Source organism: Strigops habroptila, chromosome 4, assembly GCF_004027225.2.
Source record: "Strigops habroptila isolate Jane chromosome 4, bStrHab1.2.pri, whole genome shotgun sequence".
Classification (NCBI taxonomy): domain Eukaryota; kingdom Metazoa; phylum Chordata; class Aves; order Psittaciformes; family Psittacidae; genus Strigops; species Strigops habroptila.
Window position 1 is genome coordinate 21,648,562 of NC_046358.1, and position 27,866 is coordinate 21,676,427.

Sequence of the window (27,866 nt, forward strand, 5' to 3'; positions counted from 1 at the left end):
AAAAATAAATAAATAAATCACCCTGCAGAGTTAAGTAGAACAAATATATGTGTTAGTGAGCACACACTGGGCAGCTGAGGGTGTCAGTGAGGGTGAAATCTCAGCTTTGTCAAATCCAAGAAGAGCTTTGCCACGTGAATAAGTTTGGTGTGACCTCATCCTGATCCTATCAGTAGGTAGGCCACCCTCAGATATATACTGTAAAAGCATCTACTAACATGCTATCTTTTAACATTACTTTGAATGACTGTTAAATCAGCAAAATGTAAAGTGTTACACTGTCAGCATCTGTGGGCAACCTGAGACCATGCTACTGATACCAACAGGTCTTCTGGGGACAAATCACTATTCTGGTCCATGCTTGCAATATATAGGCTTGCCCCTTTGGACAAATTAGCTTATAAATACGTGATGACAAAAAGTCTCTTTATACAATGGCTACTTTATATTTTCATCAGACCTTTTAGCCCAGGATCTCCAAGTACTTTTCAGTGAGATCAAACTGGCACTAGCAACAGACATATGGAGAAACTAAGGCAGTGCTTTGCGGTCATACCTCATTCAGGGTAAATCTAACCTTGCCTCAGGCTGAGTCAGCTTAGAAAGATGATCAGAGAAGACGACTCTTCTTTTACTTATATTTGCAATAGGTTAGAAACAAAAATGATCACTGAGAGCAGGACAGCTGTACAGTTTCTTCCAGCAGCACTACAGGATTCATATGAGTTACAGTACAACGAACTGGTTGTGTCTGAGAGGCAAAACTACTCACTTGGGTCAAGATTAGACAGTTAGCCAGAACAGGGAGCAGCACTCTCAACACAGATCTCCAAAATTCCCAGTCCTATGCTCTACATTCCCAAACTTGTGTGTTAAACTCCTGAACATTTTTACTCCTTCAACATCTAGAGAGGCAGACCCCCTACATGCTTCCTTCTCCCTCTATAAACACTGCAGTATTTAGAAAAGGACAAAGACTCATGTAGTAAAAAAAATGAGACTCTAGTTCCAAACTCAGAGGGAGACAGAAGCCACTGCCTTGTGAGGGACAAGTTGGACTTTTGCCTCTGAGGAAAGCAGCAGCTTTTGACTCCTACTGCATCCTGAAACCAGCAGGAAACATGTCCCACAGTGAAGCAAAACATTGCAAGCATGGCTTTATACAGAACCTCGGGTTTTTGGTGGCAAAGAGATCTGATTTAACTGCCTAAATCTCAAATCCCATTGTTAATACCTCATTCAGTATGAAAACATATGCCTGAAATAGGACACCAGGCAAACAGTTGCACAACTTCTCTATGGTTGCAGCTGCACATTAAAACCATAACGCCTCCTAAATTACATGCAGCTTTATTGTGCAGAAAAGAGGATGTACCTGTTGCTACTCTCATTGTAGAACTCCAGACAGTCATTACCCTCTATCTCCAACTACCAATTAACAACTGTGGCTCTTATTTAATCATCTTGTTGATTAATATGAAAGATAATGTTTACTTTTGTTTACATGCTATGATCCCTTGTTGAAATGATAAAAATGTAAAAACTCCTCAAGTGAATGTGTTTGAAGTGCAATCAAGATATACATTAAATCCTGAAGAAATAATTATTCCTTCAATAGATCTGGCTGAAGGAGCTCCTCTGGGAAAGATACGTGAAAGAGAATGAGATACAAAGGACAAATTTATTCAGGAATTGTGTATCCAAGCACCTAACTAAGCGCTAACATTCAGTGAGTACATGCACCCAAAAAGGTCGAGCTAGACAAAACATATAAACAAATAAACAGAAAATTCAGCCTTTATAAAGTACAGCATCTCTCAAAATAGCTCAGTAACACAGTTTTGGAAAAAGGCAGATCTAAGATACCAAATCGATTACTAGTTCTTTTAACTTCCCCACCAAGACAGAACAACTTTCAAAGTGATTCACTTACAACAGTATTCACACACTTTCTGCATCTCCACTGTTCAAAGGACAGTGCCATATGCTAGCTAAAGCAATTAACTACTACAGTGCTGATAAATCCTCTTCCTATGAGTCTGGAGTGCCACGATTTTACTAAGAAACTTGGCCAAGGAACTGCTGATGTCCATACAAGATAACAGGAAACTGAAAAAGAGAGGAACTGCAGTAGCTGTTGTAGAAAATAATCAGTGCTTTGACGGGCAACAGGCCAACTGCACTAATAACGATGTGTGTGATTTATACTTAAAAAGCATTTCTTCTCAGGTAGCAGTGCACAAAGCTTAATTACAATCTCTCTGCGTTTGAATGCAAGAATTACTTTGCCCAACATTAAAATGAGGTTGTTTCTGGAGTTGGAACATCACAGACATCTTGTACAGCAGTATCAAACAGCTTGTTGGGTTTGGGTTGGGTTTTTTCTCTTTTTTTGTTGTTGTTTTGATTAATTTTTTTCCTAAAAGGGAAAAGTTAACGATCTTAAGAGAAAGAATAGGACAATTTAGGCAAAACAAAACATCGCTATCAAACTGTAGTCTCTAAATATGAAGTAATTGTCATCCTCAGCCCCTATAAAAAGTACAACCAGTTCTTTACTACAAAGTCCAGCTGAGCAGAAGCCTTCATACATTTTGCTTGGGCTCCTGGACTGGTCCAGACAAACAGCACCACATAAGGACTCATCAATCCTTATGCACTTCTTGCAGCACCAACAAAGGATTTTGGAGGCATACCAGCCAAGTAGTTATCAGGCCAAAATACAGGCCAAGCTGTTTTGGACATGAGCCCAACTAAATTAAACAAAATCCAACTTCACTGAACAACTCACTTCAGTAAAATTCATGTCCTTAAAGGAAGCCATTTCTGAAACACTCCAGAGAGCTGGATTTTCTGCAGTCCTTGTCCAACAATCCATTACTGAATTTACAGCTAAGTTTCCAGTTCTCTTTTTTTATCCAGCGTGCCTTTTCTCAGGGGGAATTTGTGCCATGAAGACGGAAGGCAAAGCTGTTATAAACTGGGCCCTTTTTGCCTAGCACTAGAAAGACAAAAGTCAGGCTTATACCACATCACTTTCTGTAGGAGCCTAATTGGGTTCCATGCCTATTTCCTGATTTATTTCTTTTTCTCAAATTTAGTCTTGCACAGGAAGCCCTTGCATCCATCCTCAGCACCACAGTGAGCCATCTGACCTTCTCCAATATCAACTTCTGTTTCCTCACAGGGAAAATTATGACCAGCAGAGAATACTGTGCAAAACTTAAGTGTTACAATCATTTGTTTTTCTGGGCATTTTCCAAGCATTTTGTCACAGCTTTGACACAGATGTATGCTTTCCACCTACCTTTGTTTTCCCCATTCCACCTCCACCAAGCACTTTTTTACAATACATTCTTGCAATGGAAAATAAGCTCCACACACTTACGCTTCTCTTCCCATTAAAGCATAAGACACACTGATGTATATTATTTTTACCTCCGGCTGTGAGATCTACTGTCTGCATTTTGCCTAACTCTTTCCATCTTTAATAGAAGATGTCTTTTAAGATGCTCTGGAGAGTTCTCTTCTCATAGCTAGGTGTCACGGTGGAAACTAAAACTAATATATGGCACATGCAGGGGCACTTAAATATCAAATGACAAGGGACAGTCTCTAACTTGCTCTTTCCCCCACACAATTTATAGATTACTAGGTTTTCTGCCATGCACGGATGAGACCAGTGAGGAAAACCATGGCCAGATCAATTACATAATGCTCAGCATCTAGGGAATAAGACTGTGCAAAAACAGTAGCTATAAAGCCTGCCCATTTAAAGAACCATGCAATTTTTAATGTGAAATTCTGCCTATATAGTTAACATGATATTTCAGGTATTCTGATGTTCAGGAAGCTACTTCTAGCTTAGGCTCACTGCACACGTTCTGCACATTATAGCTGTGAAAGTAAACAGCGCAATTTAAATACCTAAAGAACAGTGTTCCTTCTGTGCATAATTTCTCCATGAAAAAGAAAACTAGATTTGAAACTTTCGTAGTTATGCAAAATTATAAAAATTTGCTTAACACTTTGTGGAATTTATTAAGCTTTGGAAGGAAGAGTAATATGAAATATACTCTGGGACACATACTACAAATGGGTCAACTGTAATAGATATAGGATTTCATTGACATGGTGGGTTTATGGACAAACCACCACAAGACAGAAGTAGAAACTGGGAGTTCTGCTCCCCATTATTAGGCTCCACTGGCAAAAAACAACAAAAGAAAACTCCTGTACATTCATTTCAGCACGACTCATTACATATTTACAGTTTTAGTGTTATTAGCCAGCCTTGTCTTTCCGAGATCACTGTCATCATTCATACTGTGAGAATGTTTAAGGGCTTCACTGAAAGGGTCAAGGCCTAAGAAGTGTACAGTCCAAGCCTTAAATATTCTGAACTTCAGAGTTTACTCAAGGGTACAGTTACTCAAGAGATTCGTTTTGACCTTGACAGGCATCACGGGAGCAATTTTTATCCTGATTCTAATCCCTCTGCAAAGCTTGCAAAATTCTGGACACAGGTTTATGCTGGGAATCAGTTTACTCTAAAGCAAGACTTGTCCAAACTTTCCCACTTCCCAGCCTAACAAGCCATCACTCCTCTGCCACATAACCAATAGCCCAAGTCTTTCCCACTGCAAACCAGCTCCAAAAGAAGCAGTGGGAAAGTCACAGTCTGTCATTGTATCTGCAGTTCCAGTTATTGTTTCTTAATTACTCGTCAATACAAACAAGAAATAGACGGATGTCCTACAATACACCCTCCAGCACTCTGTCCCGAGCCTTTCGCAAGTCACACAATAAACTTGGGTTGACATTATTACTTTTAGTATCACTATTACTGTTTGATTTGTAGTTCTAAAATTAGAAAGATAGTACAATGAAACCGTGCAGTTGCTACCCGAAACCTCAAGCAAACTTAAAAATAAAAAGGGTATTCATTCCCACTAGCTAGTATTCAATTTGGAAGATAAAATCTGGTTCAGAAAGAGACATTTTTAAAGAGAAAACTGGGAATGTCTGTATCTGTCATGAAGGTTTGGAAAGGACAGGCACTATCTGTATTTCTACAGTAAATTTAATCCAAGGAGTCACAAAGTTTATAAAATACGTTAAATTTTGAGGTTCTTTACCCCTAGAACAAGCTTACTAGGTTCTGTGATGTGTATATATATTCAGGAGGATAAAAAGCTTTCCTCACGTTAGTACCATTACACAAGTACAGCACCAAACCTTTGTTTGCTTAGCTGCCCCAGCAATGCTGTTAAGAAGCACTGCCAGGAAGAACAAACAATTAATGTTCCTTATTTCGGTGGTTCAACTTCCTCAATAAATAATTAGTTCATCTGGATCACAATGCACAGCCTTGAACAATGTCATTTTTATAATGGGTGATGGTAATAAACTCTCAATAGAAAACCATTATTCTGAAACATTTCAAAATGTCAAAGCACAACTAATATTGTGGGGATACTACCAAGCCAACATTATGAAAGAATCTCCAATATGAGATTAAGTTCATGCCTTGCCTCTTGCACTTAGCATAATCTTACAATTCAGGCTTGAATTTCAGCCTCTCACTTTAAGTGACCTCTTAATTTTCTCTTGCTATCCCTTATTAAAATCAGCATGGCAGAAATAAAAATAAGATATATTGACATGTTAGGAACATCATCTGCTCACAGCTGATGAGAGAAGATAGGTCCAGAAGGGATTTTAAGACATTATCTTAACTTTCCCAACACTCCCTGGTAGAACGAACTTTACCTAATACATTCCAATATATATTTCTCCAACTTGTTCTTAGAAACCTCCAGTGAAAACAGTCCACAGCCTCCTGAGGCAATCAATTCCAGTGTTTAACTGGTCTTACCATTAGAAAATTCACACCTCATGTCTCTAAAAAAATCTATAAATGTGATTTGCTGGAATTCATGTTCCTTATTTTACCACCACCAGACATGCAGAGGAGCTTATTTCCTTTTCTTGCAGCAGCTCTTACCTGTATGAAGACCACTACCGCACCCTAATCTTCTCTTTTACACATTAAAATGTCACAATCCTTCCAATGTTTCCTTACAGGTCAAGTTTCCTTGATATCTGATCATCCTTGTTGCTCTCCCCCTACTCTATTCGTAAAGCATGGAATCAAGGCTTTGTGCATCAGTGAGCCATAATTGAGACTCACCTGAATTCAGGCACTGTCTAGAAAGACCAGGCAAAGCCACTTTGGGATAAAGATCAAAAAGACCTCTGGAAGAGGACAAGTTAAAACAAACTTGCAGGGTACCCCTGACATCAGAAGAGCGTCCTCATGCTGTACAGACCCAAGAGCTCAGCTACACATTATTATTTAAACAGAAGAAAACAACCAAGCCCATCTTCAAGCATTCAAGCGATTTGCATACAGGAATCCAAGAAAGAATTTTCACAGCTCTTTTCCATAATTTTTCCCCAGGTTTAAGAAACACCATAGGGCAGATATCTTCACAAGCGCTGACTCTTAACACTCAAGCATTTTTTCTGCTGTCCCAAACCTGCAGTTTCTGAGGTTGCTGCTACAAAATTTTCGTAATTGACGTCAGCTCTATATTCTCTTCAGATTCAAGAGACACTTCTGGCCAAAGAACATTGCTTCAGCAGCCAGGACCAGGGTTCCAGAACTGACTTTTTTATATATACATCAGAATAACAGCTAGTCACCGCAGCCTGCCACATACCATTTCCAGTTCTGTTCACTAATGATGTTAAACAAAGCAAGAGCAGATGAACATACTGCTGTACTTCCATACTTGCTGTTTATAATTGTACCATATGACAAACTGCTGAAAACCTGTGTAGGTTAATCTTTATGTAAGCAAGACTGTCAGCACCTAATGTAGAAATATGTCAGTTCCCTGGCTGCACACTGCATAGATAGCTATGTATTGAAAATATAGCTACCTGAATGCCAGCAATATTTCACCACTCTGTTCCAAGAACTAACTGAGCTAAAGCAGGCAGAATCACTTCAATCTAAGCACACTTCTTAGGCAAAAAGTTGGACTTATTTGCCAGCAAGACAGAGTCATGAGTCAGGCTTTGCAAAATAAAATTCTAGTCTCATTTGTATTCTATCAAGAAAAAGCAATAAAGACATTTTTAAATCTACAATAATGAAACATAAACAATGGTGCTAACTAGCCCTTCATTATTACGGTAATTACTTAGATAAATCATATAAAAATTTGCCCTGTAATATCAGCTCCTGGTATACAGAAAAAGCCAGTATCCAAAAGACTTACTAGGCAATAAATAATTTTTGTTACAAAAGATAACTCCATGTTATTCATCAAAAACAATCTGGTATGAAAAGCAAAAGCATTCTGCTCATTCAGGCTGCTCCAGGGAAGAAATAGGCACGTTTGCAAATGGAAAGGATAAGAGATACAGTACAGGACATGGCTAATGTGGGTTCATCTGAAGCGCTAGATTCAGGCAAATATCAGACAGGAAAGAGAAGAATTGAACAAGTGGAAATTCAGTATTTTTACATTCCTGATCACATACAGCAGTCTGAATATAAGTTAGCATCTATGACTGTAAAGCCTTCTTTACCACAAAAGCCCCGGTTATGTTTTCAGGTTACCTTCCTTTGCCCCAACACACCATCCCCACAGACATACCTTTCTCATCACCTCCAGCTCCCTCAGTTCCACATTTTAGTGCATATCTAGAAAATCCACAGAGGATCCATTCTTGCTTCAGCTGGGTTTTATTTCAGATGCTTAGTCAAAGGCTTGACACCTATACTGCCAAGCAAATAACTTCTCAGGGGGGCATTTACTTATTCCTACTGTTAGCAAGTTAAATGGTAAATGACAGCACTAAATGATGCAGTGGAAATCACCCAAGTACAGAAGTGGTATGTCCACACAATGAGTATTTTTAAACAGAGGAGGGACACATGGTCTTCTTAAAGCCCAGCATTCCTTGTGATTTAACTGACATCAGTTCTGAAACAATACCACTCAGATATAATAGGCTGAAATTGCAGCACCATTTAAAATAGCACTTAGCAGGAAAATGTCAGATCCATGTTCTTCCATCACTGCAGAGATCTGACTACTTCTGACCCAAACATGATAACTTCAAATTTCAGCACAAATAAGCAACTCCTGAAGACTTGCTCAAGACACATTATCAAAGAATATTCTGAAGCTTGCCCTCGACTCCAACAGGCTTCGCTAATAACCTTTGGATTCACTTCATGCTGATTAACTTCCACTGAATCATTTCCGTGCAGTAAAAACTCCATAGCGCAGTGCTTCTTAATAAGTGAGCTCCACCTCTGAGGACACGAAAAGCCCAGCAAAGCAGAAAGCAACCCCAGGAGCAGCACTAACTGATGCCAAATGAGGTACTGGTAAAGGTCTTTAAAATGTCCTGCCAAAAGAAATATCTTCCATCACCCAGAAGGAAGGATGAGGGAAGTTATAGAAAGCCAAAATTCACTGCCATCTGACAGAGAATTTAAAGTACCTTCAGAGTAATCCTGCAGTTGATCAGACACTGCAGCTATAGTGCTGCTGCATTATTTTGGCTTGACATTTCATTTTTGTTATAAATGATAATGTGAGATGTCTTATTTTGCCACGAGCACAAGCAAGCAAAGCAGTCTAGCTCAAAATAGAGACAGTGTCACTTGAAAGTCCATCTGCCCTGCAAACCATATCCTACACACCACGAACTGAGTGTTAGACTGCAAGTCTAACATGTATGACTTGCATGACTGCAAGTCAGCCACGAAAACTAAATACTCAACTATCAGTCTGATTTAACTATTTCACCTCAGCCTATCTGTCTTAACAAAGTATTAAAATAGTTAAATATGTTATTCGAAGAGTCTGAAAGTCACTAATAAAGTTGCAAACAGGTGCAAACTGTCAAATTACATCCCCACAGGAAAGCCACCGTTATCATTTTACCTATGGAATGCTCCATCCCCACTGCAGCAAAACAGCTGAGAAGCCCCAAATAACAGAGTCAGAGCAAGCACTGGTGTTCAGGAACCAAAAAAAACAGGCAGACTGGGAGGGAGGCAGAAGTGGTCCTCTTGGCAAACCAGGAAGGGCAGAAAGAAGGGAAGAAACCAAAGGGAAAAAGAGACTGGTAGCTAGACAAGATGAGATTCCATATATTCAGGAAAACAGAATAATCAAGCGGATTCAACTACAGATGAATGAGAAAATACAGAATTTATGATATGAAAAATCCTAAATAAAGGGAGAAAATTTAAAGTTCAGGAAAGCAGAAGATCAAAGAGAGGACAAAGAAATACCTGCATCACTCCAGTCAAGATTATCCATAAATATTTCAGGCTTTTCCCTAGTTTAAAAATCCCTTCTACTGACCATCATTTACCCCCACAAATTTATACAAACCTAGGTGTCTCTGAAGGCACAAATTCTCCCCTCTGACATATCTGTGAGCACATGTTTTAAATTATTCTGTTTTGCTCTCCCTCCTTAGCATCATGAATGTCTCAGAATATAGAGCTAATCTGAGACCCAATTGCTTCAGCAGCAGTCTGCAACGAACCACCTAAAGGAGCTCAAAGAGTCACAACGTCTCCTGGGGGGACTGCCTCTGGTGCTCCAGGACCTCCTGTATTACTATCCATCAAGGCACTCAAGGCTGACAAAAATCAGCCCTCCCTAGGGGCGGCCTCACATGATAAAGATCTTTAAGTCATGTGGTCAGCAAGAAACACTGCGTTTTGTTGTGCCCGAATTCTGCTTTTACTATGAATCTGGAGTAAAAACCTAGAACATCCTCTCCAAAATCCCCACCACACCACGAGGTCCCCACATCATCAGATCCATTTTTTGACCCCTCTTTCATTGTCTCCTCCTCATATTTCCTGCCAATCTGATTGGCACCAGGCTCCCTCCTTTTTTCATTTTGCCACCCCCAGCATAGCCAAACCTACTCCCAACACAACCCCTGTGGCCTGTGTTATCCAAGTGAGGCTTCTCTGTCTGACACTGATGCCTCACACAATCTCTCTTTGGTTCACACCATGATTCCTAACCCTCTATACATGGGAGCTTTGTCTTCTAAGGCAATGACTCCGAGATGCCAAATGTTGCTTCATCTGGTCTTGGAAACCTGGTCTTGGCCTCTTTCTCAGCCAATTCCCTTTGAGGACCTCTCAAATCCTCTCCACCTTGTCTGATCATTTAGTGCCTTCCCCCTCTAATTAAATAGCCACATCCTGGTCACAGATCCATTGGTCTCTGGGGCGTTTTTCATGCTTTCAGCGTGTTCCAATTCAGCAGTGCAATGCCAAAAATCCTACCTGCCTCCTCAGCTACTCCAATTTCTTTACCTCCTTCCTTTGCTGAACTACAGCTTTGTGTCTCATCTCTGTTTGCCCCATCAGTCTCACAGTCATCATGGATGAGCTGTTCACAGCAGGGAGTCTGGTGTACCTATGCTGATAAAGCACTATGTAAATGTATGATGCAGTATTAGCAATTTTACCAGTAATGATGTTCTGCTCTTAAACATGCCGTCCTGAGAGTCATTTCTATTTCCAAGAACAAAGCCTACTAAATTCAGGCTTATCTTCTAATTTATCCTCCTTACAGGCTAACATGAAACAGGATATACCTAAAGCATACAGTTTTGTGTGTCCTTAATTATAGGCAGTATTATGCTGCCACAGCAACTAGGAAAGCTTAAGCTGCCCTAAGATGATACAAAATACTGCATAATGCTGCATACTCTGCCCCATCTCCTGTCCCCGCATAGCGCTGTGCTACGTGTTTACTCTCTGGGGACAGATAGCAACCACATTCCAGCAGCCGCGGTACGGCACCAGCAAGACGAGGCAAGCTTTTCAGCAGCACCCACTCTGTCTCCATTTACACATCTGCATGAGGGCTTTCTTGCTCTCCCCAGCTCCATGCAGAGAGGAAAAGGGGGCTGTGAAGTTATCCCCCTTTCCAGCACTATGCAGTGGGGAGGACTCTGCAGGGACCCGACTCTCTAGCAGAGGAGGGATTCATTAAGGGGAAAAGGCTAATTATATATCTGACTCTCCCTGAAACACTGGATGCTCCACTTCATCTGCACATTTGTAGCTTGCCCCCAAGCTGCAGATTGCTCAGCCACCTTCCTAACCAGCTTCCAACAGCAACAAAGTGGCAGCAACAGAAAGCGGGGCGTTTAACAAAGAAGGGTTGATGCACCAGACACTGTCGAGCTGCGTTAATGCTAGAAAGCCAACACGTTTCTAGAGAGCCCCACACATCCTGTGATACTGCTACAACACTGTGAAGTAGGAACAATCCATGCACGGGATTTTGGATATATCTGCCAGTGAGGCAGTCTTAATTGGGAAGAGGTGGTACCCACTTTCCTAGATAATTAATTAAAATTTAAATTTCCCACATCACCTTAACACAGGATTTCTTGGGCGTGGGTTATGCTTAATGAGGAAGTTTTAACAAGTGACACTGCTTCTTCCCTTGACCCATCATTCACCAAGAATTTATTACGATGACCTGTAACTATAGCAAGACTTCTCTTTCATCCTCAACTAGCTTAACTACCACAGGTCAGCATAAAAAGGCCTAACTCTGGATCCAGTGAGTCACATATTTTCTTCACCTCTTGGTGAACTACTACTTATTCATAACCCAGTTATCCACTTCATCTGTCAAAGAGATTTAAATTGTGCCAGTTCTGCACAAAGTAGGATACCACTGCATCCCAGCAGGGTACAGGGCAAAAGTTTACAGCTATTAAATACTGAGAACTGGTGAATTTCATTATAAGCTTAGCAGAAATATAATTCTTGCTTTTAACAGGACAGAGAATGACAGGCTGAATTTAGCTAGAAACATTTTAAACATGGCAACTGGAAAAAAAGGGGGGGTTTTTTGTGCTTTTTTTCCCCTGCATTAAATTCTGAAAGTACTGATAGTCATGGAATAATCAGGTTTAACAGGTTAGCAGTAATATATGCCCCAAGTGTTCCTAATACATCATAATCTTCTTTCACAGAATTTGCATCACTGTCAAACCAAACTACTGATTTTCTGTTGATGTTTTTAACATGTTTCTATGGTTACTTTCCAAGGTCGCATCACAGAAGCCTGAATAGCAGTTCAGAAAGACAAAAGGCATTTTGCATCCTTCATCATATTAAATAATTTATGAAAGTTAAGGCATCCTCACGGAAAAAAAAAAATCATAAAAGAATAGGTTCTGAGGTTATTTTCTCAGCAACAGTTTGAAGCACAGTAAAATCAATATCTCTACAAAAGCCTTCAAGAACTAGACTATTTGACTAGTGTTCAATATGGTACAAAATGCTTAGGAACACATTTTAAGGTTAGATGTATATGCGTAAGCCTACATGAACTACATGAATGGACCTTAAAGCAGAATATGTAGACACCTAACTTGCTGCTGTCAGCTTCATCTTTTAAATCAGGCACTAGGCATTGTCTCAGAAAGTATTCTAAATCTAAAAAATGCAAGAATAAAACTTAAAAAAAAGAAGTAAAAATGGCACTGACAGTCTTTATTATTTCCATCGTTTTTCATTCAAAGCCACACAGATTTCATCTGTCCCTGAAACATTACAAATTTTGACTAAAGAAAGCTTGTACACAAAATATCTGAATTCTCTGCCTACCACTACACTAGATCAGAGTTTATTGGAACTAATTGAAGTGTCTGAGGCTTGGAACAAAAACACATTAGTCATTTAGTGGTTGTGCTAATATTGCTATGCCTTTCCTGCAGTTTCATTAGATACAGACTGCTTCAATACCCTAATCATATGCTCAGTCACAGCACAATCAGGACACAGAGTACTGACAAGCTGTCCCACCATGCCTAAAGCTGATAAGGTGTCTGCACTATGAGTAACCTCAATTATTGACTATATTTTATGGTCAATCTAATGACTGAATGCTTATCAGTGAACCATCAGGTGCCTGTAATAGGCTAGTGACCCTTAGTTTATATGTACCATTACTGCTCATTAGTGAATAATTAGATTCTGTAATCCACAATTCACAGACATTAAAATATGATGGCATATCCTGAATCTATCCTGAAAACTATACTTATTTTAACTCTTAAGATGTTCAATTACATTACTCAGAGATTATATATCTTGTTAAGAAAAGCCGCCTGTAAAAAGCATATCTTGTAATGTTTTATATCATGTCTAAATTGACACAGCTTTCACAAACATGTAGGAATATAACAAGAGTGGAAAGATAATGGGTGTGATTCACCACTGTGATTTATTAACTTAAATGGTTTTAACTTAGAAAAGCCCAGCAACACTGCAAATAATTTAGAACCCTGAAAATTATTGAGTGCATAGTGAGTGCCATGTTTGGAAGACTAATTCATCAAACAAAAGCAGGTGGATGGAAGGAAAAGTAGATGCAACTATACAGCTATTTCCCTGCTTCAAAGGCAGCAGTCCCAAGAGAAAACCTCTGAGCAAACCAGTTTGAAAAGATGTGAAGACAACCCAGCATCAAACAAGATTAAAATTTAAGAAGGGTTACTTAATACAGTTTGTCTTCTGCTCAACATTGTTCAGGGTTTCTTGTTTTTATACATATTTTTATTATATTTTCTTCTAAACAGCTTTCCCTTGATTCCCCTTAGCTGTCCTGTCATTGCTCAAACCTTCATCGAATCACAGAATGGTTTGGGTTGGAAACGACCTTAAAGATCATCTAGTTCCAACTCTCTGCCACGGGCAGGGACACCTTCCACTAGACCAGGTTGCTCAAAGCCCCATCCAGCCTGGCATTGAACACTTTCTTCCAGATTGCCCTTGTTCACATAGACAAGACACCCATGCTCTCACCAGAACACTGTACCCTCAACCCAGCAGCACAGGCAGTGCTGTCATCACTGTCAACAGCCACCAACAGGTGGAAACGGCATGTTAATGGTGATGGCTTGATTTCTCAGGTGCCTTGATTCTCCTCTCAGGGGAGTAGTATTTTCTCTTTTGGCAGCTAGCCCATTAACCTCTTTCCAAGTGCATGCCCATTCTCCTCCTCCTTGTTGCCCTTCTGCCTATTCTTGGAAATTTCCTCTCTTCCCCAGGTGTCCAGGTGACAAAAAACCCCAACAGCTTATTACAGCTTTATACCACAGTATGCTAATATTTACTTAGTTGCAAGCATAGACTACAGAAGGGTCCTACACCTCTCTCACATATTTTCACTAAGTAATATAAAGTTTGTTCAGGTTCCTTATACAAAAAAAAATAGTAATAATAACAATAAATGGAAACAGGTGTAAGTGTGGAGCACTACACAAGGCACAGCTCATGCCACACCAAAGGAACAAAGCCTAGCTGCATTCTTCTTAAATCTGAAGAATGCAAGATTAAACTTCTGTAGTGTAAGGGTCAACTGGAAGCCTATTCACAGCCATCCATGCCCAACAGCTGTGCTTTTTGCTCTGGCTTTCTTATTCTGTCAGTGACCTAAGGAGATGTTGCATTTTCTGCTAAATCCTCTGGTCTTTCAGGAACATGGAGTAATGTCTGGCAATTGGCTTGTGTAACACAGTCAGATGTTAGTCAATGCTTTCTGCCTTCTATGACAGATCAGAGTGAGGAAAAAAGCTTAAAACTGATTGAATTTCTTAATATGCTTCTGTCTGCTGGCTCAAATATTCGGCTTTGATTTTGAATACTTAGCACTTCCATGCTAGACACTCTGCATTTCTAGGTAATGAATAAAATACTTTTTTTCAAGCAGAATATAATTAAGCTTGAAGAAACTAAATATGACATTCAAATGAGAAAGAGCTTTGGATGAATATGTAGATTTCGACTGCACATATACTTAACAAAATCAACATATTCACTGCAAAGACTATCTTAAAGATACTCATTTTTAACCATGGCTACATCTTATCACCAGGTAAACATTTTGCTGCAGCTCTTAGTTATTACTTTCCAGCTGAAGACATGAAATCTCTGTATGGTCTTTTGAGTATGTGACCTTACCACGACACAAACACAAAGCTATGACTCTCACTGAGGAACATACTACAGTAAAAAACAAACCAACCAACCAACCAACCAAAAAAACCTGCACAGACCCCTTCCCAGACACAAGACAGCCCACAAGCAAGAGTCAAATGGTGTTATTTCACTGAACAGAGACTAGTTTTAATGTGAAAAGACATTTATTTGCTGCCAGGAAACCATGCCACAGTCCAAAAGCTAATTGTGCTAGAACCTGCACAAACAGTTAATGCTGTTTCATGAAGAACAAGACTGGAATCCTTTATTCATGTGACAAAAATCTGTACCTAGCATTGTTGCTGCTAAGGAAATCACGGATGCAGTTTGCACAAGCACCCTATGAAGGCTCCAGTAACTAACCCTGCATCCCAATACACTGAATGTTAACATTCGTGCATATTTTTGCCTAGCTACTTTATTTCTATGACAAAACAGCCCTCTTCCCAAGCTGAAGTCCCAACCACAGTCCATTTTACAAAAAAAAAAAAAGATGGAGGTACTCAGTAGATTTGGTCGAAAAGAGGGTGATGATTTGAAGAAATAAATGTGTGTGTGATTATCAAGGTATTAATTGCATTTCTTCCAGTAGAGAACAAGGAAGAAAATGTGCCAGGCTCTGCACTCTAGCATGAGTTACACACTGACTATGAAGTTCAGAATTTAAGTGGCTGAGGAGAGAAACACAGTAAGGAAAAAATCAGCAAATACAATGAATAGGGACTAGAGCATAACAACAGTGCCATGTCTCCTCTCTCATCTCTAGATGCTTATTGAGAGAAGATTAACTGAACAGGAAGATGAAGGACAGAAGTGGATGTTGCTCCAAAGGATTCAAGCAGCGATGACCTTCTTCAACATGCTTGAGGCTGGATGATGCAAAGGGAAAAAGAGGAGACAGGGCTGGAAAGGCTGAAGCAAAGAAGCCTGATATCTCATCAGTACTGAACAAATTGTTGGTATCCCAACACTTGTGGCCCCTGGAGAAGTTGCTTCCACCTCAGCTTCTGCCAGCATGTGTCTCATTCATCCTTTAAGATTTCCTCCTCTTCCTCTCCTCTCCTGCTGCAGACTGCACAATCTGAGGGCAGGGAGGGAGGGAGGGAAACTCGGCATGGAAACGTTGATTCATAAAGTCCCAATGGCAGGAGGGAGTCAGAAGAGAAGAAGGAGCATTGGGAGAGGGAGCCTCTCCTGAGGTTAAATGCCAATGGTGGTGGAGCAGCCTGGCCAGGTCTATGCAATGGTACCCACCCGAGGCTCAACATATTTATGACTGACAGGGATCAATAATGGATCTCACTCAGACTGTGCGAGATTTTCTGCATTTCAGTTTGTTTTTTAATAACAGTTGTAACTGAGCTTGTTTCTTGAATGCTTGCTTTTAGGGAACCTGAAATTCTTAGCTGGGCACTGGAATACTGAGAAATGAATGCTGAAATACATAAATCAGCAGTGTGATGAAAGATCATGAAAATGCTACAAAGCTAATTTAGGTAACTGATAACTGTTAAAGGAAAACTTTATTTCTCACCTAAGTCTCTCTAACAACAACCACAAGAAACAGAAGTGCTTTGTGCAAAAAAAATTTGACCAGCCCTGTTTTTTAGTTAAAAAATTGAGGAGAATCAATTTTTCAGAGGAAACATGGGTAAGGAATAAGCGATGTACTAATGGGTTTTAAAATGTTTTAGGTAGCTCATAGCTTCTAAAGCTATAAAACTTTGATTTGCTCAAGGCAAAGACAGATTCATGATAAGCAATGAGGGCCTGATCCAATGCACAATGATGTCATTTATGGTCTTGCTGCTGACTTCAAGAATCTTTGAATCAAGCCAGTGATAATCACTTTACAACAAAACAAAAACTGAGTTTTGCTGACCAGTGAGACAGAAGCATCACTGAGAGAGAAGATTTTGCGGGTTATTTCAGATTATTAGGCATTGATTTCTTTTTCTCTCTTCCGAAGACAGTATTTCATTTTCTGGATTCCCCAGTGAAAGTCAGTCTTTATATTTATGACATACAGATTCACACTAAAATAAATCCAAGATTTATTTTAGATTAAGCTAAATCGCACTGTTCATACCCACAGTATGAAATACTGTAATGAAAGCTGTGCTTCTGTTCAGTCTAGGTACTTTGGAGAGGATTCATCTGTCCTTATTTAGGTAACTAAACAAGAACAGAGATGCCTGAGCTTTTCCCCTTAAACTTTCCCCTCCACTCCCACTGATTTCAGACACCTATCTTAAAATGAAACAAATAATCCTCTGTAGGCAACCATTTCTCTGTGCTGACTTTAAACCTGCAGCACATAGCAGAGAGACAAAACACTAATTTAGACACACCTCTCTTGGGGCAGTCATTTCCCAACCTCTTGTGCACAGACAGACTGTGATATGTAGGAATATAATGCTTAAGACTCATTGTACGATGTTCTGCTGAAAAACAGGACTTGAAAAGTTGAGCTTCTTCTGAGGCTGGATTTCAACTTAAAGAAAACATCATTTATTTAATGGTGCAAAGCATTTTAAAGATCAAGGAAACAATACAATTACCATCGTGTAAGCACTCAGTGCATAAATTTGACTTTAACTCCATCCACAGACATAAGTTTTTCAATATCATCTCAAAACATGTTCAGTTCTGAATTAAAAAAGGAGTTTGGAATGCAAGTACAAAGCCCTGAATTTTCTTGTTTTAAACACCATCTGCTTGACAGCTTATCGCATTTAACCAACATTGCTAATTACAACAAACATTTCACAAGCTAAACTAACATCATTTTTGTTATAAGACCCAGGGTGGGGGGGGAGGAATTAAAAAAAAAATTGTTCTGGGCTACTGCTAAAAAGAAGAGTGTCTTAAACTGTTTCAACTGTTGCTACCAACTATGGAAAAAAAATGTATTTGCACACGTAGGCCATGCTACTGAATAACACTCTAACTTTTTTTACTTATATCTGAGTGAAAAAAACCTTGTTATTTCAGCTTCTGCTCTAAGGAGACCTACAGAATAACAGACTCACTACAGGTGGAAATAGCCATTAAGGACTAGGCAAAGACCAACGCACGTTTTCTAGAGTTTTAGTCAACCAAGATTCCTGCTCAGGTCTCCAGAGAGAAAGGGGGTGTCACCATCACATCCCTGCTCCCCAGAGGCAGTGGAAAGCCACAGTCACAACCAGGTGACCAACTCCACCTCTCAGCAACCAGCACCACATGCACTTGTACCCATGGCAAAGATTCAACAGCATTTCACAAACATTTGAAGACCCATGAGCAGTTACAGAAATCAGAAAGGTGAAAAACTACCTTATGAAGAACGACGCCGCAGCTGAAGTACCTGCCGAGACCCCAGCTGGCGCAACCATGCTCTGTGAGGCTGCCGAGCCACCTGCTCCTGCAGTGTCAGAGTTGTGCTGCCCTGAGCTGATCTGAACATTGGGACCATCTCGGCCACTTTCTGCTGCTGTTTCTGCCTGGAGAGGAAAAAAAAAGAAAAAAAAAAAAAAGGAAAAAAATAAAACATATGTACAGGTTAATACACTTGCTGAATGGCCATGACAGGGAGAAACCTCATGCAGCACTTCCAAAGAGCATCTTTGCAAGGGTGAAGGCAAAGATCAGCAGCAGCTGAGCAGTGTTTCAGCTGGACAAGTGTGCACAGGTCCTGCTACAGAGAAGGTAAAAACCATGAACACAGGAGATGAGCAGGAAAACACACAGACCATTTGTGACGGGTAATGCACAGTTAAATAGTTTGACAGGCATGAAGAAATGGAAAATGATAAGCAGAACCCTTTTGTTTTACAATGTTATTTGGGAGCTGCCAGAACTGTTTATCTGCTTCAGTTGTAACTGTCAGGAATTATTTTTCAGCGACACATCATCTACAATATCTATCTGTTTAAGAGGAACTAACCAGTCACATTTGTAAGATGTTTCCACATGAATAACCCCAAGAACTAAATTAAAAAAAATTATTTTTTGAAAACATATACACAGCCCTGCTTTTCAGCATTATTTATCTCAGCGGCACAAGTGCACGGCATTTTTTTCTCCTCTAAACTGTTCCAGTGGAAGGAGTGACTGGAGATGTGTTGGCGTTGGAACTAGATGAGCTTAAGGTCTTTTCCAACCCTGACTATTCTATGATTCTATGTGTCTTTTCCAGCATAATGCGTTTGCGGTATCTATGGCAGAGTTGTGGAAGGGTAGGGGGGAGCAAGGGCGATTGTTTCAGGATTTTGCCAAAATATCAGACATTTGTATTGTGAAATTGTGTTGTGTTGGTATCTTCGTGTTTAGGCCACCAACTCTTTAAGCACCAAGTTCAATTAAGCCTCATCAGTCAAATGCTCATTGACAGTGCTGGGAAGGCCTCCTTTTTGGAAGAACCTGCTCTATGTCTAGGAGTTCTGAAGATTTAATTAAAGGCGACACCACAATAAATATTTGTCAAAAGAGTTAATTGCTTTGCTTCATGTATGATAATATATGATGTTTCTGTCATCTGAAATACTACTTTGACATTTCCAACTAATTAGCTAAAATAAATTCCAGAAAAGGAGACAGCCTTGTAATGGAGCACAAACACAATTAAGTACTTCCTGGGATGCCACCAAATTTTAAATTTTGTGCTGTCATAGATCATGTTTTACAACTGCAGATATGCAGACATGGTAAGAGGACCTACCCAGTTACATACACACCCTCAATTTTCTCATACACTGACAACCCTAAGTTTTTCTCATGAGAACTGAGACAACCCAGTTATTAGGTACCAAGTAAAATAAAACTCTGCCAACCAAGTACTGCTCAACTGGCGCATGAAAGGCTGTCTGGAGTTTCATGTGGACTCATTCCCATAGGCTGAGTGCTGAATTCCCAGTTCCCAGCAAAGCCAACAAGAAAAAAGTGCGCCCAGCTCTTTTGAAGGTCTGCTCTTTAAATATTATTATCAGTATTATGGAGTGGCTGACATGCTCTACCACAGACTGCTGCACAAAAAGTACTTTTATAGAGCTCACCTAAGAGATCTGAAGCTGAGAGACAGAAGAATATTCACTTATTAACTTAGATTAACACAGAAATTAACTTAATCCTAGCAAAACTACTCACGCTAGAAGCCTCTGCAAAACCCTTCACTTTGTAATACAGATGTCTCATGAGATCAAATTTCTTAGAGATGCAGGCAGAAGGGCAGAGACCAAGCACTGCTAGAGATCAAGACTGGGACAAAGAAATGGTATGGCAGGAACACATGCTTAAAAAAGGCAGTCTGTCTGTCCTATCCACAATTTACTGGCAATGACAGCCAGGAACAGAGATGTTTGGACAAGGATCAGATCTGCTTATGTGGTTAACTGCTTAAAACTAAGTGATAGAGTAATGAGGACCTCAAGGCAGTCAATAAAGCAGGTACTTGATCATTAATGAAGCAACAAATGTGTGGTCTTGACCTATACCAGTCACAGAAAGTATATGGCATGGGGAAAAACATGTAGAGTGCGGGAAATCCAGTGTGACACCTGAACTTCTGAGTTACATGAACTGACACAAAGTGCTAATAATAAATAGAGCTTACTATGGACTTAGCAACTTACAGAATAAGAAATCTACACCAGATGCTTTGGAGGCAGTATGTGGGGCTCACAAACTGGCACATCATAAGGCTGCCATGCAGAGTGGCCAGTGGCATGATGACCAGCAAGAGAAGGAAACCCAACCAGCAATCACTGGCAGGCTAACATTAGTGTTTGAATACTCCCCTACATTCTGCCAGGAAGACAATCACAACCCTTTGTCATGTGAGCTGTTGTCTCGGATTAAAAATTACAGGGTCAAGATGAATTCCCAAGACATTTTTCCATTCGCTTTCAACAGGGGCTATTATAGATAACAGGACTTTGAAACAGAGAAAATCATGTTTAAGCGAAGTGCTTCTAATCAGTTGTGCTTTAACTAATGCATAATCTAAATGATGGCATAATCGAAAGCTAAATATGAAATCTACAGTTAGCATGAAACTTTGGTGAATTTTACAGCAAAATGTAGCAAATTTGTAAGAACTGACTGGAATCTGTTATCAATTCCTGTAAAAGCTATTCACATTTACAATTTCAGCAAAGTCTAATACACATTCCTTTTCCACCACTTTATTTCTATGAGAACTTAGAAGCCTACGTTTCTAAGACACAAATTATTGTGGATATATCAGACATCTAACTTGAAATATCCAAATCAAACCTGATATTCAGATACCAGATGGTACTTTTCAAACCGACGTATCTAAGTTGCTTGTCTGTAAATTGCCATTTCCACATTAGATGCTTTTGAGAACTCAAACTGTAATTTCTTGGTAAATTTGGAAATTTTATTCTCAGTTCTGTATGTGCACGAAAGGAGGATGAGTGGAAGCCAAGGAGAAGGCACTGATTCTTGCAAAGGAGGGAAAAAAGTGCAAGATTAAATCATCAGAAGACTACTGCAGAAGACAATCTGTATCTTTTTCATTAAGTCCTCAATGACCCAACTAGTGTTCTTAAGCACATCAGCTTTTCTATATGGCAAGAAGCTGAAAAAGCACTAAAGTTCTTCCAAGTTTAGGATTGATTTCAAGGACTGCTTGCACCACCCAAAGTAACAGGATTTTCCAGCAAAACTATGTTCAGCAATCCCTGAGACAGCTATGTCTCTCAGCTGATGAGGGGGGCTCAGGTATGATGAAATTTGTCAGGTCCAAGTCAATTTTCCCTGAGGCAGGAAAACCAAAGACAAGTAGTGGGACCCTCCTGGGCACTCTGGTTTGTCACACCATGGTTTTGGTTTATATTGCTTACAGGTGCTGAAAGGGTATGAATAAGATAAAGGGGCTTTGTTTTTAAAACAAATGTAGGAATTATTTCATGTACCTCCCTCAACTCAAGCCATGCTCTTCTGGGGATTGCGTGTGAAAAATATAATTCTCTAGAGGAATGGGAGCAACTTTGCATGACTTTAAGTCATGCAAGTCTGCGCAGAGAGGACTCCAGTCTGCAGCCAAGAGGCAACTGTGCTTCACCGTTCACTAAATTTTCATAAATCACTCATGATCAAATGCAGAAATCACAACCTTGTCACTATAAAGTGTTACTGACTGCACTGAATATTTGAAGTGTCATAGGCCCCCGCATCCTGAGATTAATGTTTGTTAATTTTCTAAGCAAAGGTTTGCCGGACAAAAGCCATTAACCCTCTGGAAACCAGCTAATCCTCTACTCTCTCTGAAGTTAGACGAAAACTGGTACCAGTAAGAGCACAGCAAGGACAACACTTGAAAACATCACACCAGGCATTTTGCACATCCAGGAACAACCAATGTCTTGGCGCTTCATACCAATGCCTGCATCATGGATGGGAGGGTTTCAGTACCAGGTCCCAGCACCCGTCCTGAGGACATGGGAGCAAAGCTAGACATGCTGTGTTTTGGCCAGCAGCATCCACACACAAAGCTGAGGCTGACAGAGCCACAATAAGCAATAAGAGCGTGAGTTGTTCCCAATTAAGATGGCCAAAGGCTGGGGGAGAGGGCAGGAAGAGATGGAAGCAACCTGACATCTTCAGGCTGCAGAGGGGTGCTGGGCAGAGCAGGAGCATCCCCTGCCTCATCCTGATCTCCAGCACACAGGTTCCCTGCTGTGACCAAACAGCAGGAAACATCTGTCCAGGTTTAAACAAGGCAGACTAGTCAAAAATTACATTGTTGGCCACAGATTAAATTTCCAGGTACACAGTACACTGTCACACCATTACCATCTGAAGGACAATTACAACCCTATCAAGCTCTTTACAAGTTCGAAGTGCAAAGCCAAAAACTAAGCCATAATGTTTCCAGTTTCCTGAGTATTTCCATTCTCTGGATATTGACCTTTGTCCAGGGATCCAAAAGAGCCAAGCTAGGTGATGCCACTTCATAACATGTGCAAAATATGTGCCTGGCAACAGGCAAGAAAAACATGGGAATATAAAAATCTAGAGAAAAAAAAATAGATCAATCCCTGGATAGTACTGTCATGGTAAAAGAAAGCCAGAAGGTTGGATAGAGCTACAAAATAAAGTTAATAAGATATGATGTCTAAATATAAGTATCAAGAACAGATTCACAGAGGAGGGAATGGAGAAAATTACAGAAATGTCAATGAGTCTGACACATATCTGTGTAACCGGAGTCAGAACTCAATACAATTTATTTTATTTCAAAATATTGGTCCCATAATGAATGCATCCAACAGGGTTTCACGAGTAAACTGCAGGTGAAGCTCAGGCAAGATTAAGCCTGAGTCTGTACTGGGATACCGTTTTTTTCTTTTTGGTTTTTTTTTTTTTTTTTTACCTTTCCCAAGCTGTTTTTCCCCCTTTCTGACTAGCAGGCAGGCAGACAGAATTTTGAGTATGTACTTTAAATCACTATTTTCCCCTTTCAGACAAGAATGTCACAGCCAATTAAATTGTAAAAAGTGCTTCATCTAAAGATTTTGCAACATATTAAATCCACCGTTTGCATATGATAAAACAATGTTTTTCCCCCTAAATGATTCAGGCTAAGACTCTTACAACCTACTGTTACTAACTGGAACAAATGTGACATAAATATCTATGTGGATAATGCTCATACTACATTCCCATAAGCATGAGTAAGTCCTGCACATCCCTTCTATGCAAAATGTCTCCACCTGATTGACTAGCATTACATAAAGTTAACAATGCCACATACATCGGGTTGAAGTGAAACGTGTTCTGGGTAAACCTTTTACTGCAATTTGACAATGTTTCTGCCAGGACTTATTATAAAATAACTAGGGCGTTTTGTAACTACAATAGACTACTGTAGTCATTTTATAACCTGTAGCTGAGATGTGGTAACAAGAATGCCTAAACCTGTAGTTTCAGACTTTATGTGCATCTCGTGTTCAATGTAAATCAAAGGCAGAGCATAATATCCCTTCCCCCAAAACAGGTTTTCAGCTACAAGAGTTGCCAATGCCTGGCATTAATTCATTGATCTTTGAAGATGAGGCAGAAGTTAAAAAATCACAGAGAAGTAGAATTAAATAGAAATAGGAGGGTCTGTCTGCTGTCATGGACTGCAAAGTAATATATAGGAGATCCAAAGACAACCTCGGGGCCCTTGCTTTTTGGATTAATATCTGAATTACTAGAACAGGTTTGGATCTTCACTACCAAAAATCACTAGCAGTCTGTGCTTCATGTCCAGGAACGAGCTCATCCTTCAACTGTCGGGCAAATGCACCCAACTGCATCCAGTGCTGATGTCCTTGGCAGTACAAGGATGAAGCAGCAGCAGCTTGTTCCCCTCTGACCAGGGGTTCTTGATTTCAGTCTACCCAGATCCCTCCTAATCCTTACTTCTTGGCCCCCAAAAAATTTATTAAGGTTTTGGGCAGGCCTCCTTCATCTACAAAACATCTATTGTTTTCTTCAGCCTGCCCATGTTCTCAGGCTAGAAGGCCTCTGCAGCCATGGGTCTGGTAGCATAAAGAGGCCACCAGGTAGCAATGGACCTATTTACACTTCACTCATTATTTCACACACTACTTTACACTCCACTCTGGACACCAGTGCCAAGAGAGGCAGCAAGTGATACCCTTTTTTTCCTTCTTCACAGCTATTTGACCACCAGTCACACAATCTGCACATGTAAACCCACCACATGGAAAGTCAAGAGGATATGAAAAAGGCTATCAAGAAGAACATAGAACCAGTTGCACATAAACACTCTCAAATTGGGACTTTTCACATGCAGTGGGTATAAAAAAAAAACAGGCTAGAGAAACTGTTTCTCCTAATGCCTCCAGGCAAGCATCAGAAAGTGTTGCCCAGATCCCTCCCTGTTGACATGTATTACAACAGTTACAGCCTCCAAAACCAAAACATATAGCTATTTACTGCTCAGGGTGTTTATTCAAGTGGACAAATATACAGCTGAATCCCTGCTTTTTGTCAGAGGCTGATATGAGCAAGCAAAGGAATTCATTAACAAGCTCATAGTAATGCAAATTTCTGTCAGCTTAGGATTGGGTTTCCTACAAGACAAATGCTTTTCCATTAGGACTGATTTCCACAAGCCAGATGCATCTAACAGCAGCAAAACACAAGACACATACAGAGCTTTGAATTAGGAGAACTTGTGTCACCTTCCTGACTCCGCAACAAAATTTCTCAACAACTGTAGGCAACTCAACCAAAATCTCACTTCACCTTGATTACTCTCTATTCAGCAAAATGGAATAATCATGTTCCCCAGAATTACATTTTATTATCATCATTATATCATTATAGTGATTGACATACAATGTCATCAAATAATAGCAAAGGTGGACGGAGACTGTCATAGCTAATTTCTATTTCAATCATGCTTGAACTGCTTATATATTTGCTCTAACTACTTTAAAGAGAACATCCCTTGGGATCAGTTTGCCTGACAGCTACCACATGCAAGGCACCCATTGACTAGTATCTCTCTTGAAGAGGTACAAGCCCTTGTTATCTGAAGGGAAAACTGGGTCTTCAGTACACCTAAATCTAGAGAACAAGATCCAATTACAGGCAAGCTCACAAAGCAGCATTAAGTTTGAAGACACAGGGACAACTCTGACCATGTGATCACTGTTAAAGGACACTGAGATCCCAAATTAGGGATGGAGCTGTGCAGATGCTGCTCTTTTTTCCTTGTGACTGTTCCCTGCTGACCTGCTGTTTACTCCCCATGTGAGAACCATATAACCCAGACACACAAACAGTCATGATTCACCATTACTATAGCGAAATCTGTAAGCCTGTAGATGTCCCAAACCTCTTTCAAGTAGACAAATGCTATGATATTAATGAGGAACTCCAGAAGAACTTCCCAAATGTGAGTGGGAAAAGAAGCATCAGGTGAGACTCAACATAGATAAGACAGTGTATTTAGGGGAAAATAACCTAAATGAATCCTAAACAGTGCTGAACTCAGAACTTGCAACTACAACTTAGAAGACCTAAGGGTCATTGACAGTCGCCCTGAAATCAAGCAATGAAGAAATCAATCAAGAAACGAAGCAACCAAACAAAAAGGCAGGGCGCAAAGAACAAGGAGTGCATCCACATATTGACTACCAGGTGCATCTCAAGAGAGGGGCAGTGGAGTAAGGGAAATGACAGAGACAAGCAAGTAAACGGTCAAGAAGATGGAGCAGCTGCATCAGGAAGAGAGATGACAGAGAGGAGAAAGATGAGGGAGGCCTAACTGAGGTTTACAAAGTCTTGGAGGTGGTGGGTAAGTTGAAAGAAAGCAAGTTCTTCTTTGCACTGGAATAATGAACTCAGGAAACCTGCTGACATACAAGGCTGTGAAGGGAGAGAGTATCAGCAGGGTCAGAGAGGGATTAGATTAATTGCTGGACAGAAGGTCCATAAACAGATACTAAAGGGAACAGAAAGGGATGTGTCCCTGAGACTTTCCCAACTGCGCATGCTGGGGAGTATGAGCAGACTGCATTAAACAGCCAAGTTCCACAGATCTCCCTAAACACCATTTCCAGCTCCACTGCTGGAGACAGCCCTGGGCTAGGTAGGCTGGCTGAGACCCAGTAGGATATTTCTAATGGTCTTACCATTCCCGTACAATCTTTTCACTAGAGACTTCCTTAGCTTAACTAATAACAGGAAGTTGTGCTATTCCCATAGGCCCCCATGAGTACTTCAGAGTCATCAGGAGTGGATGGTGAGACTCGGGGATGCCTCCACAGCTACTCTGAATGAACCAACTAAACCCACATCCTTCCCAAGCCAGGCATCGCAAGGGCCACTCTCCCCTTCTTCATTCTTTCACTGCCATCTCCTCTCATACAACAGCCAACTGCCCTGCCCAGCTTTACCACCATCACTTTTGAGAAGCGGGAGGGGGCAATTCTGAACAGCAAATTCATTATCTTTGCCCAACAACACCAAAATCACAGCAATGGATTCCTGCCTACAGCACGTTTCGAACGCTTCCTTCAACTAAGGTATCAGAAAGGACCAAACTCATTCAGTTTTGAGATAGTGGCAGCTCTGCAAATCCAGAGGAATTAACTCAGAAGTGTTTGGGCACGAAACAAAAGTAGTAACAATAATAGGTCAGCTTTGGAAAATGTCTAACCACATCAGTTTGTACAAGAATTTATATGGACTCATTTCCCTAGAAGTGTTTCACACTTGAATCTTACAAGTTCTACTTTCAGATTCAAAGTAAACCTCTAATTATTGATCCTTTGTTACACTGGGACATTACCTCATCGTAGTTTTAAAGTTCTATTTATAAGTCTAAATCTCACCATTGATTACAGTGACTGTATTCTAATTATAAATCCATTAGTTCCCCAACGATGAAATAAAATCAATAATGCACGTAAATGGGGAAAAAATAATTTCAATGCATACATTAACGTCATTTCAAGTAGCGCTATTTTATACGCCATCTCTAACAAAACTGTGTCACATCATTAGCAATAATGTGAAAAATCTTTTTCAATTAACAGAGCTGATTTGATGCTATGTTCAGTAAAGTGGCAATCCATTCTGTTAAACACACACATATGAAATACTTGAAACATCTATGAACTCTATCTATACATCATAAATTCTCTCCCAAGTGCTGGAATACAGAAGAGTAGATCCATTTGCTATTGTTGCTTTTTAAACCTCCTTTCAGAAACTACCACCCAGGTCATTTCAGTGATTCTAGTTGCAAGTAAGAAAGAGCACCAAT

At 40.1% G+C, this 27,866-nt stretch overlaps 1 protein-coding gene across 2 annotated transcripts in view; it reads right to left on the bottom strand.

Annotated features, from left to right (window-relative positions):
• KIF26A (kinesin family member 26A) overlaps positions 1-27,866 on the bottom strand; it is a 105,572-nt gene that overhangs the window by 32,624 nt on the left and 45,082 nt on the right. For both annotated transcript variants that reach the window (XM_030484459.1, XM_030484458.1), the window contains exon 5: positions 18,389-18,555. In XM_030484459.1, coding sequence (XP_030340319.1) covers positions 18,389-18,555 — 167 coding nt within the window. The remainder of the gene's footprint in view (positions 1-18,388; positions 18,556-27,866) is intronic.